Raw genomic sequence first — 19229 nt, 5'->3', positions numbered from 1 at the left:
TGGGGATTAGCAGCCTCGTGCCAGGGCCGCTCCCTTGCAAGGAATTACTACTTTTGTATAGGGCCATAATGTTGCCAGGTAGTACCACAATGGTTGTGCCAGGAAAAGCATGCTGCCAGAAATTACCATCATGGTGCCTGGACTGGTATGTTGCTATGAATTACCACTGTTGCACTAGAGCCAACATTGAGTAGGAATTACCACCAGTGTGCCTCAGCCTGCATGTTGCCAGGGATAACCAGTAGGACAGACTACGCATATTGGCAGGGATTACCATCAATTTGACAGGTCCAACGTGTTAAATGGGTTTGACAACATAATGCCAGCATGTGGCTAGGGATTATAACCGTGGTGCAATTTCAGTGTATCTTTTCTTTTAATTCACTGGGCCACTGCATAGGGGAGAAACCATATAACAAATCAGCCTTCCACTCTGAACACATAGAAACTGCCCTTGACCAGTTTCCGCCTGTTTGGGCATCATCAGTGAGCTGCAGCTTGATGCCTATGGCAGAGTGAGCTACTGGATCCACATCTTGGACGTAAGGCAACTAGTATGTCATGGTTTCGAAGACAATTACATACAATTGACTTTTTTTTACCTTCATTATCAATATTCTTTCCCATATTCTTTCAATACGAAATGTATGAGCTACAGGTCTAACACCAGACCACCCTGCAATGGTTATGAGCGTTTACCTTTTTCCTTTCTATGCGTTCTTGTTCTTCTCTTTGGAAATGTTTTTCACGCTCTAATCGAATCCGCTCGGCTTCCTCTCGCAGTCGAGCTTCTTCTTCTTCTTTCTGAAAAAGAAACAAAAGAGAAGGGACCTGGGTTACCATACTTTTAAAAAACAAAATCATCGTTAGGTATTGTTAAGTAATACGTGTAAATTGTCAATAAACATAATGAAGTAAGGAAATGTCATGAACTACGAAAAGGAGAGCATTACTACCAAATTGCAGGAGCAAACCAAACATTTTCAACAATAGTTTGTACAAAACTACTAAGGAAGGCTCCTTTCACGGAGGGTCTGAAATTGCTGAATTGCCTTATGAGATGGAATGTTTACACTGTTATGGGGAAAAATGTGGATTAACAAATTAAGAATGAAAATGGTTTAATGTCAAGTGTTTAATAAAGAGTCTCTTGACAACCAATACCATTAGGCAAGGTTGATCTAAGGTAGCATGTGATAAAATCTGCTTCAGGGACATAATTACTGGGTATTCAATTATATGTACCTTGCACAAACATAAGTGAAGTCTATATACTTAAAAAAGTTAAACATGTTTTGCTCTAAAGTGCCTTTTTTTAACCAACAGACGCAGTACTAGTTTAACCTTCACCTGCGTGCACGCCCAAGTTCTGCATATGAATTGCCCTCTACTCATAGCCCATCAACCAATGAAAAGTACACATTGCCCCCTGCTCAGATGGAACAGCTTTCATTACTCTTGCTAATACATTATTAACCTGCTAAACTCTTACTAGTGGCCCCACGGACAAAGCATCCAAAAAACACTATAACACTTAAACACTTGGTGTCACTTCAGTTTGTAATGTAGTACAGGACAAGTTTTAATTTACTGGAGCAACTGGAAACAGTAGTCCTTGCAATCATTGTACCAAAGAGAGATATACCGAAGCGATATACTAAATAAATGTACAAAAATCAGGTCCAGCAGTAGTATACAATAAACAATACATTTCTGATACCCACTTTGGAAGTATAATTAAGGTTTTGAATCCAAATCTCAAATCAATGGTCATCATCTTCACTGTTGCACTGAAACCTACTCAAATTCTAACAATCACCCCACAAAATAGCATAATAAAAGGAAGGGCGGGACTGAAGATGCAAGAGGAACCAGTCTTTCACTGGCTACTAAGGGCCTTTCATTTTCTTTCAAGGCAGTTTCATTCATACATAAACCGTATCCCATTATAAAATACAGTTTTGATAAATTCCAAAAATTAGGAGGAAACCAACTTCTGTTTCAAATTAACACGAGCAGTGGCCTTTGCACATGGGTGGAGGAGCAAAAGAGAATGTGAATGGAACCCAGTCAACCACAATGCCGATAGGTGAAAATCCAGCTGTCTGGAAACAGCCACATGCATCTTTATCCACCGAATGACAGAGACTCATCATGGCAGTCTGGATTATTCGTCATTACTTAAATCAGAGAGAAATGGCTTCTGAAGTGGGAAGAGAGGGATTCATTTGTACAACAAAAATTGAGTACTGGAGTGACTGTGACATGAACACAACAATGATACTCATGGAAAGGGAACACTTTTTAGGATGTGTAAAGGGCATCACTGTATCTTAAGGGGTATTTGTGATCACCTAAAGCAGCAGAGAATACTATCTAAAAAAAGATAAAATACAAGAGAGACATCTGAGCAGGTATGAGTAAGTCATCATCTGAAAGCATATGAAAGAACACTTTCCTTTAATTTCTAGATCTAATTAGCTATACAAGTGTGCATTCTGGTCTTCAAATTCCCATCTCTATTGGGTGTAACGAAGACACCAGGTGATCAAATTAGAAGGCTTCCACCAGAGAGCATATTATTAGGCAACAACATTCAGCAGGTATACAGAGCAAATTATGAGTAACTGCAGTGACAGGATGTCGGCCCTTTATCAATCTCTCACTCTTTAAATTGGTGGCCTTTAGCTCTAGGAGAAGGCCCTACTCCAGCCCTTTTGGGAAAACATTTAGGGATCATCATTGATGCAGATGTAAACGTGGCAACTAAGTGAATGCAGTTTCAGTTGCTTGTTATTTTTATATCTCAGACTGCTGCATAGAATTCTGTCTGCTTCATCATTGAAGCGTCAGGACATCTCACAGGGTAATAATTGCACTTTATAAATGTTCTTTGTTATAAAGATCATCAATGTGTTACGCAGAGATTATTTAAATTGGGCAGTGCATTATGGCTTGTCCAGGCAGATAATATGTCATACATAGTAATGAAAATCTAATTGGACCATTGGTCTTTACAGGCTGGGTTATCTATATGCTGTGGATTTGGTTTAAATCACATTTGTCCTATAAAGTAACAAACTAACAGTTACATTACATTACCTAAAAGGTAATACGTTTATACAACATAGTGGAGCCCTTCACAGCCGCACGCACACTGCACCTTGACCAGGGACTCCATCCCCCAACAGCTTTTGCGCCTGGAAGTGCCAACGTGTTTTTCCGCGCCCGGAGGAGCTTAAAGAGAACTCTAGGCTCCCGCAGTGAGGAATCCCTTCACATCCTCACGCACGCTTCACCTTGACCGTGGACTCCATCCCTCAAAAGCTTTTGCACCTGGAGGCACCAACGTGGTTTCTTCACGCCCGGAGGCGCTTAAAGAGAGCTCGAGGCTCCCGCCCAGGCGAAGTCGGGGGCAAGGGCGGGCCCGCCTGCGCACGTCCGCGGCCAGATTAGGCTGAGCCACTCCTTTTGGTCTTAGGAAAGCGGTAAGTTAGGTTATATTTACTTCTTATAACTTTACGAAGTACATATCTAGGAGTGCACGATTGCAATGGGAAAGCGAACACTTACGTTGGCTTCAAATGGTGGCAGAAAGCCTGCCAGTAGTAATGTACCAATAACTTACAATTTGAAGTATACTATGGGATTAATCAATAACGAAATTGTACAAGCGGAAGAGCGCCTTGCTGCCACCAAAACAGCAATAAATGCAGTCTTTAAGGAGACAAGGGCAGACATAGTGGCAGTTGAATCTGACCCGATTATTAATAAGAATAGGGGAACCAAGTATCAAACATTGGGTTTACAAAAGAGGGTCCTTGTGTCTCGACCCCACCACTAGAGAGATCTGTACTGTCAAATAGCACGGACTTGGTCTCCCCCGCCAAAAAGTGTTAACAACAACTTGCGACAGCAGGAGTGGTACCTCCAAACCAGGTAGCAAAAACAAAAACTAAAGAAAGGGAAAAAGACCCCTGTGGAGCCAACTGAGTCAGACACAGCTCAAACAACTAATATCAAAGGCATCAAAACCCTTTATAAAAAGCTCAGTGGGAAAATTGACAATATATAAAGGAAGTAAATGGCAGAAATCCAAACAGTTGCAAAAGACGTCACCCAACTATTCAACTTGGACTGGGACTTATTACCTATAAAAAGAAAACGCCAGGGCAACGTCTGGTAGAGACGTGGACGAAAATACTAATGATAGAACTGATAAAATCCACCCAATGAACGCTCCTCACACTAATAAAGCTTTGGCTGTACAACCCATACAACCTCCCACAGAGATGAGTCATTACAATTTACATAATGTGGAACCAGCAGTAAAGAGTATTGAAGGCAACAACCATGGGAGTTAATAGCTTATGAACCATAGACCATCACATTTTTGCCAGGAGTCCTTACACCTACCAAATGTTCCTAAATTGGTTGATAAGAGTACAGAGTCTTGGGAGATAATAAAAAACAAAACTGTACATTGGTTACCAACTGTTGTACCAACATCCTTTTTCGGAATATAATTATGATAAAAAAAGTAAATTGGGTTGGGCCCATGAGGATGTGCTGTATAGGAGATTGTGTTGTTGTAAACTTTTGCTGCCCTGAGATTGTTAGGACCCTGATTGAGGAACTCTCAGCCAAACATGCAAGATCTTTTAGTGATGCTGATGATACTATTACTGCCGTCTCATTAGGTTACTTCTACAAACTGACAAATGTACAACCATTGCATAGTAGTAAAAAACCCAACAGCAGATATCTGCATGATATACAAGCTATGCCTAATAGGTTTTTACCTTTAGGAGTCTATAGTGAGCCTGATTGACTGCCAGGGGAAGGAGAACAGTTGACTGGCGTGAATCATCCAACCTCAGCCACGAGCACCAAAAACAATAATTCTAACTAACTTCTATTGCATGTTTTTCGTTGTTTTATTATTATGTCATGGAATGTGGCGGGGTGAGGAATACGTTAAATGATAGAGTGGCTCAAGACGTTACAAAACTGCTAGCTAATTCTTCTCCATGAAACTTGGCATACAGAACCTTTCTATATAAATGGTTTTAAAACAGTCTGAACTGCGGCAATTCCCTCTAAGGCAGGGAGAGTCAAAGGTGGCCTAGTGGTATTAGTTTGTTACATCATCATTAATCTTAAAGAAAACCTTTATTAATTTGCAGTTTTATCAGGTTTTACACTTTTGTACTAAGGGAAAACAGTGTGTAGTAATCATTAATGTTTATAATAAAATTTTTGACAACCCCAAAAGTAAGGTAATCTTGTCCTTGGAGGAAGAATTAGATACATTCTTAGAAGTTATAAGGGAGGATTACATGCTTATTTGGGCAGGTGAGTTTAACAGGGAAAAATGTAAAATTTTAAATAGGATACATTGTGGCCATAGAGATCAACAGGGCGACCCTTGGATTTATTTTCCCCATAACCCATATGGAGAAGCAATTAATGCCGCAAAGTATAAATACAACCTAGAATTTATGGAGCACATTGGGGGCGTGGCTTGGACGCCGGGAAGATGGCGGCGTAACCCGATTGCTCCTCCAAGCAGGATCACTCCATGACTGCGGGAACTGTCTTCTCCGGTGTTTCCCTCGTCTCTGAAGGGAGAATCTGTAACCGGAGTGTCTCCCCCGTCTGATGAGCAAGTTTGGTCCAGCTGCGTGACCGGAGGGAGAAGCGAGCGACTATTTCGTTTTGACCGCCAGGGAGTCTGGAAATGACGGAGCTCGGAGGCGGCGGCTAATGCGGCGTGGCCCCGGAGTATCGGACCTTCGCGAACCTCATCAAAGTCGGAAGCGAGGCCCTGACTCGACGCAACACATTCAGAAAACAGCAAGTACACAATCAAATTGACAAACTGTATTGTATAAGCGGCGGCGAAAGTCGAAAATCGGCAAAACAGTGTTAATGGCGCGAAATCTCCCTCGCAAAATGGCGGCGCAAAACGCTACTCTCTGCCAGCTATCCCAACCATAAACTGGTCTCACGAGCATGTCACCTATCACATTCGCGTCTGCTGGCTAATGCTTTGTGTTATTTAATGATTGATCTAACAAATAAAGGTCACTGAAAGCCAGTGAAGTGAATTACGAGCCTTTGATCTCAGAAGCTGTTGTGCAAGTGCTGGGTGGCTAGGTCCGGCGAGATATATGTTGAGAAGCCTAATTAGCTGTCCTTAAGCTTATGAATACCGCTGCACTACACTATATTGGGTGAACTGCGATAGGTCACATGCAAAACCATTAAGTTTCTCAACGTGATACAGTGACCATGACACATGGATGAACACTCTAGTCGATGTTCGCAAGATAGCAGTTGTGTCCCTGCCAATAAGAGCGCCAGTGCTAATCGTTGTTAATAAGGTGTGTTCTACATCCCGAGGAGGTGTTTGCAAGCGGTGAATAATGTGGTAAGCACCCCTGGCTGAGCGCGAGAATTGAGCAACTGCGCAACACTAATAAAACGAGCGGCTGGAGATCCTGCCTAAAGTAAGAGTATCACAGTCTCAAATAGCTGCATATCTTCATATCCTCTCAACGTCTTCTCCTCAAAATGGGGGATAAAGATAATGGGAAAAAGCGCTTGAAAGCAGACCCACCTCTTCCACTCTCACCTTTCAAAGGGAAGAAGGAATTTGGCGAGGCAATGGAACTGATTCTAAACAGACTAGAGGAAGTCAAAGACCTTGCCAAATCCACTAAAGAAGAAGTTGTCGCGGTCAGACAACTCATTAGGGATATCAACTCTAGGCTGGCAGAAACTGAGAGTAGAATAAGCAAACTAGAGGACACTGAGAACAAAACCTGCGGAGCCATTAAAAATCTTACCCTTAGCTCTGATCACTTTTCCAGGAAACTGGCGGATTTGGAGGACAGAAATAGGAGGGGGAACCTGAGAGTTTTCGGTATTCCGGAGAATTCAGAGGACTCCCACGGCACCTGCGTAGCCTTTCTCGAACAATGGTTCACACAGGCCACAAACCTCAATTTTGCCCAACCACTGGAGTTCGACAGGGCTCATAGAGTTCCCGGGAGACTGACCAAGGATCAAAAAGGCCCAAGAGCTATTATATGTAAACCCCTGAGGTACCAACACGTCGAACAAATTCTTACATTTGTCCGTAAGCACAACCATGTTCTATGGAAAGGGCACAAAATATACATTTCACAAGACTATAGCAAAGAGACCATGGATATTAGGAAAGCTTTCCTTGCATTGAGACCACAACTGAAAACATTGGGTCATCAATATGGATTCATCGCCCCTGCGAGATTTAAGGTGACCAACGGTGCAACCCATGTTTTCTCCGATCCTCAAAAACTTAGACGCCTAATTTACAAACAAGATGACGGAACCATGGAAACTACCTCCCCGGAATTGGTGGGGGCGACGGCTTCTGGCTACAAATGACCAGCTACCAGGAGTCCCTTAGGCTCCATACCAACTATGTCTCAGCGTAATCCTTATGCGCTCTGTTCTTTACCCTCACAGCTGGGCGCGTCTGTGTTATGGTTCTTGTCTTTGATTTGATATGCACAAGCTATTGTACTCATGCTGTATCTCTCCACCTCTAAAGTTCTGCTCGGTTCTCCATTCGTTTTCGTTGCTCAATGCTCTAAGTTTACATGAAAGTTACACATGTTAGTGACCTATTGTATGGTCTACCTGTATGTTGTCCAGATCTATCTGCCATTTGCAAATGGTCTTTCTATACAGCCTAATGATAAGATCGATTTGCTGGTTCAGTAATATGATACGACTTATCTGCAATTTCATCTCTCTTGTTCAGCTTTGTTAATACAGTTCCTAAAAGCGATTGACACAATGAACTGCTTGGAGGCGGTCTCGTGGTCGTTCCCGAGTCGCCATGTTCGCTGTTCACAATTGGGGTGGGAGGGGAGGGCTGAAGGGGAGGGTGGAGGGGGGGGAGGGATCCAGGGTCAGGGGATGGGGGGGATTTGCTGTTCATTGTTTTTAGTTACAATTTCTTTATTTTTTGCGATATTCTTTGCTGTGTTTCACGAATCTGCTGATGCTCTCGCATACTCTGTTACCAAGATCTATGTACTCTTACAGGTGCGCCACGTACACACAATTCACCCGCTAATACAGCTCGGTAAGCTTCAAGTAATTACTGTACCTATTGTAGTTATAGCTGTCAGAGATACTCAAGCTAGAAATCGATTTCCCAATATGGGACTCCTCAGAAGTGATGTCCCATGTGCTGCAGGTGTCAATCTCTGCTTCCAAAGTTTTAAATCTGCTACATGATGGCTACCACAATTAACACGCCCATGGGATCAGCGAAGATAGGAGGTCTCAAACTCCTCTCATTAAACGTAAAGGGCCTAAACCAACCGGTTAAAAGGCAGAAAATCTTAGATTACTTACGAAGACAGAAAGGAGACATTGCCCTCCTACAAGAAACAAAACTAGAAGCTAAACACTTCCACACACTACGTAACAAATTCTACACAGAAATGATAGGATCTGAAGCCATCGCCAAGAAAAATGGGGTCGTAATACTGATAGCAAAAAAGGCCAACATAGATATTGTTTTTTCCTCAACTGACTCGAAGGGAAGATGGGTGACTGCCAAATTGATTAAAGATGACACTGAATTCTATGTTACAAACGTATATGCACCTAACTCATATGAACCCTCTTTTTGGTCAGGTTTAACTAAACAATTGGACACCATTCCGGGCACAGCGACCCATGTCCTCGCTGGTGACTTCAACCTACCACTAGACCCCACTCTAGACAGAGATTCTAAGTGTAATTTCCGACCCAACAAAGCCCATAAAGAATTTACCAAGCTCTGTAACAGATTCACAATGATAGACACATGGAGACTGCAAAACCCTGTTGGTAGGGACTATTCTTTTTACTCTCCACCACACGATTCTTTTTCCCGAATCGATTATTTATTCATCACCAAAAATGCTATAGCCAGGATTGAACACACGAGTATTGAACCGAGGGTAGTCTCAGACCACTCTTGTATCTCGCTCACTATAACTAATATAAAACCAGTGCTACGTCAATCAATGTGGCGACTTAATGATGCCATACTCAGCGATGAGAAAAATAGGGACACCGTAGAAACAGCCATTAAAGAATACTTGTTAGTCAACAAAAAAGGTGATGCCACTGATTCCATTAGAACAAGACATATCACAACTTCAAACTGAGTACCTACATGACAGAACTGCTGCAACGCTTAACAAACTAACGAACCAGAAATACACCTACAATAAATTAATAAGTGAAAGAGCAGGCATTTGGTTGAACAGAAATAAGAGGTTTAAAATATGCGAATCTAACAAAGCAGGAAAAGGGCTAGCAGCGTACCTTAAATTTAAAATACAAAAAAACATAATCAACTCCCTGATAGATGAAGAAGGTAAACCCAATTCGGACCCCCTCAAAATAGCAGAACTGTTTAAAGAGTTTTATGAGAAACTTTATGCCAGGAATGACGGGGTGGAGGTGGAGAAGGTGGGACACTACCTCCGGAAATGTGACCTACCAGCGCTTGCTGAGGTAGAGCACGAATCACTTAATAAGCTGATTTCAGAACTGGAGGTCTCAAACGCGATAAAGTCACTTAAATGTGGGAAAGCCCCAGGACCGGACGGATTTACGGCAAGGTTTTATAAATGTTTCTCTAACTCACTCACGTCACCAATTTTAGACATGTTCCATGAAATAGGCGAGACAGGGGAAGCCACAGGAACATTAGCCGAAGCAGTCATAGCTGTTATTCCTACAGAAGGGAAAGATCCTAAGCTCCCTAAAAACTATAGACCTATTTCGTTAATTAATCTAGACTGTAAACTTCTGGCCTCAATACTTGCTCAACGACTTCAGAAAGTCCTTCCCTCACTCGTACACCCCTCACAAGCCGGCTTCCTTAAAAACAGGCTATCAAGTGACAATACTAGAATATTAGCCCATGTTATCGAAAAGGCAAGATTTCTATTAACACCCACCGCGGCGGTAACACTTGATGCAGAGAAAGCATTTGATAAGGTAGACTGGTCATATTTAGAATCTGTCCTGCACAAGTTCGGCTTGGGTCCCTTTTTCATAAAAATGGTGATGTCACTTTACGCCTGCCCTAAGGCAAGAGTAAGAGCGGGAGGTGCCTTTTCGTCTTCATTTAAATTACAACACGGCACTAGGCAGGGTTGCCCCTTGTCCCCTTCTCTGTTCTTGTTGGCGATTGAGCCTTTTCTTTATCAAATCCGCAACAATGATAGCATTCCAGGGATTCCCTTTGGTGACTGCAATATCAAACTCACAACGTATGCTGATGATGTCTTAGTGCTCACCGAGAAAGCTGATGAAGCGATACCTGCTCTATTATCCACCATACAGGAATTTTCAGAGGTATCGGGCTACTCCCTGAACAAAGATAAAACTGAGGTCAAGTTGTTAAACAATATGGGAGGTAAAGAAATTCTAGGGGACTCCGGGCTTACCTGGCAGCCAAAGAGCTTCAAATACTTAGGATTAGAATTCGAAAAAGACCTGATCACAACCCTGAAAATCAATGAAGAACTACTTCTTAAGAAAGTTAACAAACTTCTAGACGGATGGTCACCAAAATATCTTTCGTGGTGGGGAAGAGCGGAGACATTAAAGATGATGGTTACTCCCCTAATTAACTACTTAGCAAGTATGCTCACAATGACCTTCTCAGAAGACTTTTTAAATAAGATTAACAAATTATTCAATACGTTCTTGTGGCAGGGAAAAAGACCTGGGTAGCTAGGAAAAAACTACAATTGGCTAAATCACAGGGTGGAATAGGCCTTCCCAACTTTAAGAACTATCAAACGGCCTTTTTATGTAAACAGGGAGTATACTGGTTGGCTGAACCCAAGGGTTACACACCACTATGGATTGACATAGAGAAATCCATCATAGGCAATGCCCCTCTCCTGACGATACTGACCATGGACATGTCACACCTTACGCATTCCAAATACATTCTGCTCAACACCAGAAGAGCCCTCCTTGGATTAGACCAAACACACAAAACTGGTTTGCAGATAAAAAAGACGACCTCTTCATCCCTATGGCATAATCCTTCCATCAAGATCAATGGGGAGACACCCTTCTGGGAGCACTGGTCATCCGGCGGTATCAACTTGGTCTCGGACTTATACGTTGACCACCTACCTCTACCGTACTCCATGATCCAAAGTAAATATAACCTTCAACCAATACACTTCTACGCCTTCCTGAAGCTAAAAGCAGCCTTGTCCGCCCATCCGCTTGCACCCTAAAACCCTTGGCTGAAAACTACCCTCCCTCGACTATTACACACAGGTCAATTTGTCTCGAAAGCTTATAAAATGCTTTTACCAAAACTAACCAAGGTCCATAGAAAGAACGAGGTTAAATGGGAAGAAGAGCATAATGACACTGGAATAGATCTTCACTGGGATAAAATTCACATGTCAGCTCTTACTCATAAAGTCTCTCCGATTCTCTCGCAAACTAAGTACATGTTGATCAACAGGGTCTTCTGGACTCCCCACCGGCTATTCAAACTGAAATTGAGAGACTCCCCCAAATGCTGGAATTGCTCCTCAGCAGACGGTGACCTATCACACATGCTCTTCCATTGCCCCATACTACAAAAATATTGGTCCAATGTATTTGACTGCATTGAACACATTTTTAAAATTAAACCACCGAGGGAATTTATTTACGTGCTGTTAGGTGCCATAGAGCCAACACTCACAAAAGAACATGACCGCCATCTCCTTGACCTGCTACTCACACTGGCGTGTAAAGTTGTCCTGTGCAATTGGAAAAATACCTCAGGGGTCTCATTCAGACAATGGCAAGACTGGGTGTCATGCATCAGAGGAACTGATAACCCTGCTTTACACTCCTCTCCTTGGAGAGTGTCCAACAAAAAATTGTGGAGTACACTTGACGCTCCTTCATTTTCACTTGAACCACCATGATATATTGTTATAGTGCGGTATACCTGTACCCGTATGGTTCCCCGGTCTGCCTCCTATGAGGTCAACACCTGCATTAGAGCCACCTTGAGATAATGTATGCATTGCATTTACAGAGGATACTCATTGAGTCTAAATTGATGAAACACAGTGTATGTTTGCACATGTTAGGTCTTTAGTCTTATTTTTCTTCGACCGTATAAGCTTGTCCTTCTGACTCCCTTGAAGAAGCACAACTGTTTGACCCCTGAACTAGATACTGCCAACAAACTCAAGACGTCATGTATGTACGCTTACTGGTACTCGTAATGTTAGATCTGCTTTACATGCTTTACATGCTCTACATGATTTACATGCGTAATGCGAATTGTCCTTAGTCAGGGTGTTTTGCTTTTGTGACTGTATATCCTGTAAACCTTGTATTGTACCACATTACTGCACTTTTCCTATTTGATTGAGGAGTCACCAATGTATGTACGTTCATTCTTTGCTCTTTTCTTATTTTTATTTTCTTCTTGTCTTGCTAATTTGCTTTATTTTCCTTCTTCAATAAAAATGATTTGAACACAAAAAAGAATTTATGGAGCAAAGCGAAAAGGTGAAATTGCTATCCAAACATATGAAGGAGTAATATCATCATCTACTATCGATAATGTTCTAGTGTCAGGAAATTGTAAGGGCCTAGTTGAAAACTTTTATATACAGCCAAGGCCGTATAGTAATTACTACGCTTTAATCCATGAGCAGAAGCTAAATTTAACACAACTGTAAAAGGTATGCTTAGCAACTGACATTAAAACCAAAGGAGAAAACAGTATCTCTATAAAATGGTTAACTGTAAACCCCACAGTATATAAAAAAAACAAGAAAATATAAATACTTGTTTGGATGGATCCTCCCTGTATACAGACATAGGGGCCTATTATGATTGCGGTTTTCCCGCATCCTCCGGGCCGGCGGAAGCCACCGCCGGCCCGGAGGATACGGGAAAACCGCCACGGAGCCTAGACAGACCCACCGCCACATTAGGATGGCTGGTGGGTCTTGCATTCAGTCCGCTGCTTTTCCGCCGCGGTCGCCTTCCGACAGCGGCGGAAAAGCTTTAACATGGCTGGCGGTGTCTATCAGACACCGCCAGCCATATTATGATGGTGTAAAATGTATGCTTTTCCGCGGCAGCTTTTCCGCCGTGGAAAAGCATACGGACCTTCACTTCGGGGGCCCGTTGTGGGCCCCCTGGGTGAAGGGGGGGTGCACATGGGGGGTACCAGGGGTACCTATGGTACCCCCCCTGCATTTGCGCGAACAAAGCAGCAGGCACTGCGCGGTGCCTGCCGCTTTGTGCACGCAAATGCGGTGCATGCATTTTTAACATTGCGGCGGGTGCAGCTTAAATCTGCACCCGCCGCAATATTAAAGATAGAGGATGTGACCGCCACCCTGGCGGTCACATCCTAATCTGCACGGAGGAAACGCCGCAGCCCATGCGGATGTTCCCTCCTACTCTGGCGTCGCGGACGGACTCAAGTCCGTCCGCGATCCTAATGACCCCCTTAATATCCACATTTTGTAACATAGCGGATGCAATCTCCAGAGACTTAAAACTCAAGAGTAAGAATAATGCCGGCCACTATCCTAGATGGTTTGACCAACAATGCTCCAAATTAAATCAGGAATTAAAAGACGCACTAAAAGTTATACGCATGGATATGGAAAAGGTACGCACTCTGCGAAAAAATTACAAACAAACGCTAAGCACAAGTGAAATCAAAATTAGGGAACTTGCAAGGGATAAGCTAGTCCGGGAGGCTGAGAGACGCGATTCTGCTTTATTTTGGAAGACATTAAACCATCCCTTTTTTAAAGAACAGGCAGCCACTAAGATTGAGACCCTAAAATCACCGGAAGATTGGGTAATTCATTTTGAATTTATATTTAACCCCAATAAAGAGGTCCCTCCAGCTAGTGATAATAAGCTTAAACTTGTTGATTCTGTTGAGTTGGCTCCTATCACCTTAGATCAGAGGTCTTCAAACTTTTGGATGCTGAGACCCCACTGTCAAAATTTCCAGCCGTAATGACCCCCTCCTGAATTTTTTTGTGAGAACTTGGTACTCCTCATCACCAACAACCACAAACACCCCCAGTTCCGATGGCAAATCCTTTTTAAAGAGGGGAAATATTAATAAACAGTGTTTAGCAAACTGAAGGTTTGTGGGTGATTGTAGTAGTTCGGAGTCACAGGCTTACTACACAGTTCAAACAAAATGTCTCCAAAAAGAATTGCCCAAAAATGCACAACAGTACTTTATTTTTCCTAAACAAAACATAATTTGGCAAAACTCGATAACACATTTCTGAACTAATGTGATGGGTGTGCCTGTTTTTCTCCAGGGAGACTGTCAATTTGTTGATGTCTTTTTGCATCGTCTTGAAACAGGGTGGAGCGGTGTCTACCCTAGGCTGCAGCTACCAATAAATACAGCCACTAATCACCACATCCCAGGTGACTTTATTATCTGGATACATTAACTTGACGTTATAGGGTGCAAACCCAAGTAAGAAAACCTCTTGAAACAGCAGCTGAGAAAAACAATCCTTGGTAAAGAACAGGCACTCCCCAGCAAAAGAGAATCACCCACTCAATTGCCACCACTAATCAAAGAAACTGATGGCGAGAGTTTACAGGAGGTAGCCACTAAACAGGACTGGCATATTGGGCCCCTCCCCAGCTGTTTGGTCAGGTTGGTGATGTGGGGGGAAAGGATGCCTCAGATGAGCTAAGAATAAAGTTGAACAAAGGACACCAGCCAAGGGTAATTTATCAGAATTGCTCATTTTCCAGCGAGCTGCATGTAGAGGACATTGTAATCCTGTCGCAGTGCCACCATTTACAGAACAAAGGCAGGTAAACAGATGCCATTCACCTCTGCATACTAAGGCAGAACCCTTTTTCAACATTGTCACTTACATCGTGTTTAGGGCCTAGCATGGTGCACAGGAGGTCAAAGTTAATAGATTTTTTTAAGAAGACTACAAGGTTAGTAGGAATTGGCAAAATTAGCTTTAAAGAAATATGTTCCCCTTATCACCTATAAATGTTGCCAATCTGAACTGATTTTTCCTGCAAAAATATCCAAAAATATGTAGCTGAGCCCCTATGATATGATTTCTAGTAGCACTGGCAGCAGTAAAATTAGGTGTATTCTCCAATAAATAAGCCCAACCCACCTTTCAAATTTATTTACACATTTGCAACTCTTTGAATCCTTAAGGACATGCACATCGTGTGTGTGTGAGACAGAGATGTGTGTGAGACAGAGATGGGTGTGAGACGGGGAAAGTGAGACAGATAACACAGATGGGTAAGGTGAGAGAGCGAGAGAGATGAGGTGGCAAGGTGAGTGGGTAAGGTGAGTGAGCAAGAGAGAAGGGAGCGAGAGATGAAGAGGTAAGGTGAGAGAGCAAGAGAAGGGGGAGAGAGATGAGACAAGGTAGGTGCAAGGTAGGTGCACATTGCACTTTATACTCTTTTGTAACTCTTATAGAGACATCAGAAAGCAAGTTTTGCGATCCCTATTTTGTTTTTTAAATATATATTTTTATAAGCCCGCCTTTAACTATTTATGTAGCCTAGAAAATGGAAAAATTTGTAATGCAGTAATTGTTTTTGTGCAAAGGTCAAGTAGAAGAAGAAAAGAGTATTCCCACTTGGCAGCCCTAATATATGAGAAAGACTAAGTCTTTGTAGTATAGGATAATGTCAAAAAAGAACAAAAGATGACAATTACATTTTTAGCACATACAAGTTATTCAGGAAAGAGTCAAAATGTACACTTGTTGGTTCGGTGTGCTCAATGGAACGGGGGACAATATGTCTCCAAAATAGTGTCACATATGTGAACTGGCCACACAAAATTCTAAGCAAAGTTTGTCCAGAGCACCACCACTATACATCAGTTACAAGGTCCATGTTCTTCATGGTTCCTTATCAGTTGTGTCCAACAGTATATATATATCAATAAGTATACAAAGAAAAGCAATTTTCAAGTTCTTTTATTGTTGACAATTCAGCTTGAGCACACAGCTGTGCGCTCAAGCTGAATTGTCAACAATCAAAGAAATTGAAAATTAAGCCTTTTTTTATATTGTTTCTGTTGGACTTGGCCAATTTTGCAAGGTCATCCTTGAACTTTTTGCCTTCCTCCTGTGTTGTTTCGGACCTGTTTTTGTTGGTTTTGAGACTCTGGGAACTTTACCACTGCTGATAAGTGCTAAAGTGCATATGCTCTCTGTGTAAATTATTGTTCTGCATTAATGATTCCATGATTGGTATGTTTGCCTTACTAGTAAAGTCCCTAGTAAAGTGCACTATGTGTGCCTGGGCTGGTAATGCAAATGCTACTAGTGGGCCTGCAGCACTAATTATCCCACCCACACAGGTAGCCTTAGAAAGGGAACTCAGGCCTGCCATTGCAGTGCATGCACGCAGTCTGTTAACCTGCTATGTTGTTCTGTCAAGTGCACTCACTTGCCAGAACTTACCCTTCCCTTTCTATGCACATCAGACACCCCTATTGTAGGTCCAGGGTACCCCCTGGGCAGGGTGCAGTGCGTGTGAAAGGTAGGACACGTACTAAGGTGTGTGCCATGTCCTGACAGTGAAATAATCTTCATTTTGTTTTTCACTGTGGAAAGTTCATCTTGCCCATAGGATAGAATGAGAAGGCTGTGTAATATGTTTTCCAGCCTATCTTCCCAAAGGCTTAAGATGGAAAGGTGAAGTTTAGTATGCCTGAACTCACAATGTAATAACACATCTTTTTATGAAGGTGGTTTTTGCATTGTGCGTTTAGAAGCCACTATTAGAAGTGGCTGAGTTTTGAGCTCTAACATGTCTGTGTGTCTCTGCCTGGCTGTGGATTGACTGTCTGGATTTGAAAGCGATAGGATCTGGGGAATGTCTTGACCCAGGGGAGGCGGTGGGACAGCAACAGGCTCACCTGCATCTGGAGTGTAGGGGGAGGAGAAGTCTCTAGAGGAGAAGAGGCCTGGGTTGCTGCTATAAAACAAGTGTTCCATCTCCTGCTGAGTGATTTAGAATCCAGACCCCCACTAATCAAAGGAATAAGGTGTCACTGGCAGGGAGGCACCGAGTACTGGCTTGAACAGGGGTCAGTGCCACCTGAACACAAAGACTTCAAAAACATTGAAGGGTATAACTATGAGAGTTGAAGCCCCTGAACTTTGGAGAATGGCTTGATCAAGTGTGAACAAGACTGGAGCTACTACGTGGTCAAGAGGACCTTTGCCAAGGAAGAAACAACTGAAGAGACTGAAGGATAGGAGTGACCCTTGCTGTGTGTTCTGAGGCTGGCCTGCAGTTTGCTGTTTTAACCAAGGAAAGGCTAAAGGGACTTTGCTGTGTGCTGTGTCCCCCTGCTTGAAGGACTTTGCTGTGTCCTGAAGTAACGTATCTCCAAGGGCCCGAGGTGAGCTGTCTCCCTGTTCGAAAACACAGGAACATAAGAGTTTTCGTGAGAGTCTCAGCGACGCTGTGAGTGCGTGCCTGTTGCAGCCCTGTGATAGTGGGCACCTGGAGTCCAAGCAAGGATGAGCGATGCGGTGTTTGTGTGTAGCCTGAACCCCTTTGTGAGGATTGCCCAGTGATCGTGTGCACCGGAATCCAAGTGACTCATCAACGCTGTGTGCGTTGTGCACCGTGAGACCTTCGTGAGGATTTGCCTTGTTATCGTGTGCACCGGAATCCAAGTAAGTCTCATTGCCACTGTGTGCAGGTGCGTTCTGCACCGGGAGACCTTCGTGAGGATTTGCCAAGTTATCGTGTGCACCGGAGTTAAAAGTGAATCTCAGCGACGCTGTGCACGTGATCTTCGTGCAGCCTGAGACCTGTGTGTGGAGTGCCCAGTGATCGTGCACCCAAGGCTTAAGGAAGACTCAGCGACGCTGTGTGCGTGTGCTTTGTGGCAGCCTGAGATCTTCGTAACTGAAGCGGCCCGGACCGGCAGTCCCGGAGGAGCTGAGTTGCCAGCCCAAGCTGCCGTTGCCAATTTACAAAGCTGCATTGGAGGCCCAGCCGCTGGACAAGGAGAGGAGAGTGGGTTCGCGCCCCCAAGTAGCGTGTGTTGACTCCTGGGGCAAGGCGCAGGCTCGGAGGGAGACGCTCTTGGACTCTCTTTTGTGTTGGCGGTGCGAGCCTCAGCTTCAGCTCTTATTGCAGCCCGTATTGCAGAGAGAGTGGCAGTACAGGGGCCGGAGTGCGGAGCTGCACCTTTGATTCCATCGTACCCGTGTTAGGGGTACCAGTTGAGAGGCTGACAGTAAGTAAGAAGGAGAAGCGGAGAGACCGCCTAAGGCCTGGTGATCAGGGCCTGAGTGTATTACGCATTATTCAATTTTCTGCAGAACGGAGTACCTGACTGTCGTATTACACATTGCATCATTTCTGCATAACGGAGTACCGGATTAGAGTATTACGCATTGCATGATTCCTGCATAACGAACTACTTGATTAGTGTATGACGCATGGCATTTGATCGGCTTTTGATTGATTGATTGGCTTTATTTCGATATAAAATTATCATAAAAGCTGGTACAGCAAGTATAAAACAACATTTATAACAATCGTTTCCTGATTATACAAAAGGGGAAAAAGGGAAAAGAGTGTTAAGAACAATTAAAACATGAATTAAATTGATAAGGAAAGCCTTCTTACACGAATCAACCATGCCCACATTTTGACATAGCACAAACAATCAGGGTGGATGTGTCGGACATTAAAATACGTAACGCCTCTTTGTGCTGGCGGGTATCTAAAAGTCTGCACAAAGGTTTAAGCCAGCGCCTCCTGGGTGCACAGTAATCTGGACATTCAAAGAGAATGTGGGCTACCGACTCTACACGATTGGGGCAACGCACACAGAAAGGGGAAAGCCGATAAGTGGATTTCCAACGGGCAACTAATTCACCTAGTGGTAGAGTCCCCACTCTAAACTTAAAATATAAAGCACGGTCGAAGGGAATTGAAATCATATCTAGGTAGGGTTCATAAGCCACCACATCTTTAATCCTTACAAAGGCTACGGTGGAATTACAATGACATGGGTCTGAATGTAGTTTGGAAGAGACCCAGTCCCAATACAATTTCTTAATCATGGCTTTAGGTGGGGCAGTTCTCAATACCCACGCATCACCTAGTCC

General features: G+C 43.3%; 1 protein-coding gene across 4 annotated transcripts in view; it reads right to left on the bottom strand.

The window, feature by feature from the left end:
- Window positions 1-19229, bottom strand: part of MAP7 (microtubule associated protein 7) — a 1007524-nt gene that overhangs the window by 142743 nt on the left and 845552 nt on the right. For all 4 annotated transcript variants that reach the window (XM_078649192.1, XM_078649193.1, XM_078649191.1 and 1 more), the window contains exon 15: window positions 700-804. In XM_078649192.1, the coding sequence (XP_078505318.1) occupies window positions 700-804 (105 nt within the window). The remainder of the gene's footprint in view (window positions 1-699; window positions 805-19229) is intronic.

This window comes from Lissotriton helveticus, chromosome 6, assembly GCF_964261635.1.
Source record: "Lissotriton helveticus chromosome 6, aLisHel1.1, whole genome shotgun sequence".
NCBI lineage: Eukaryota > Metazoa > Chordata > Amphibia > Caudata > Salamandridae > Lissotriton > Lissotriton helveticus.
Note: the sequence above shows the minus strand (reverse complement) of the source record. Positions and strands in the feature narration are given on the sequence as shown.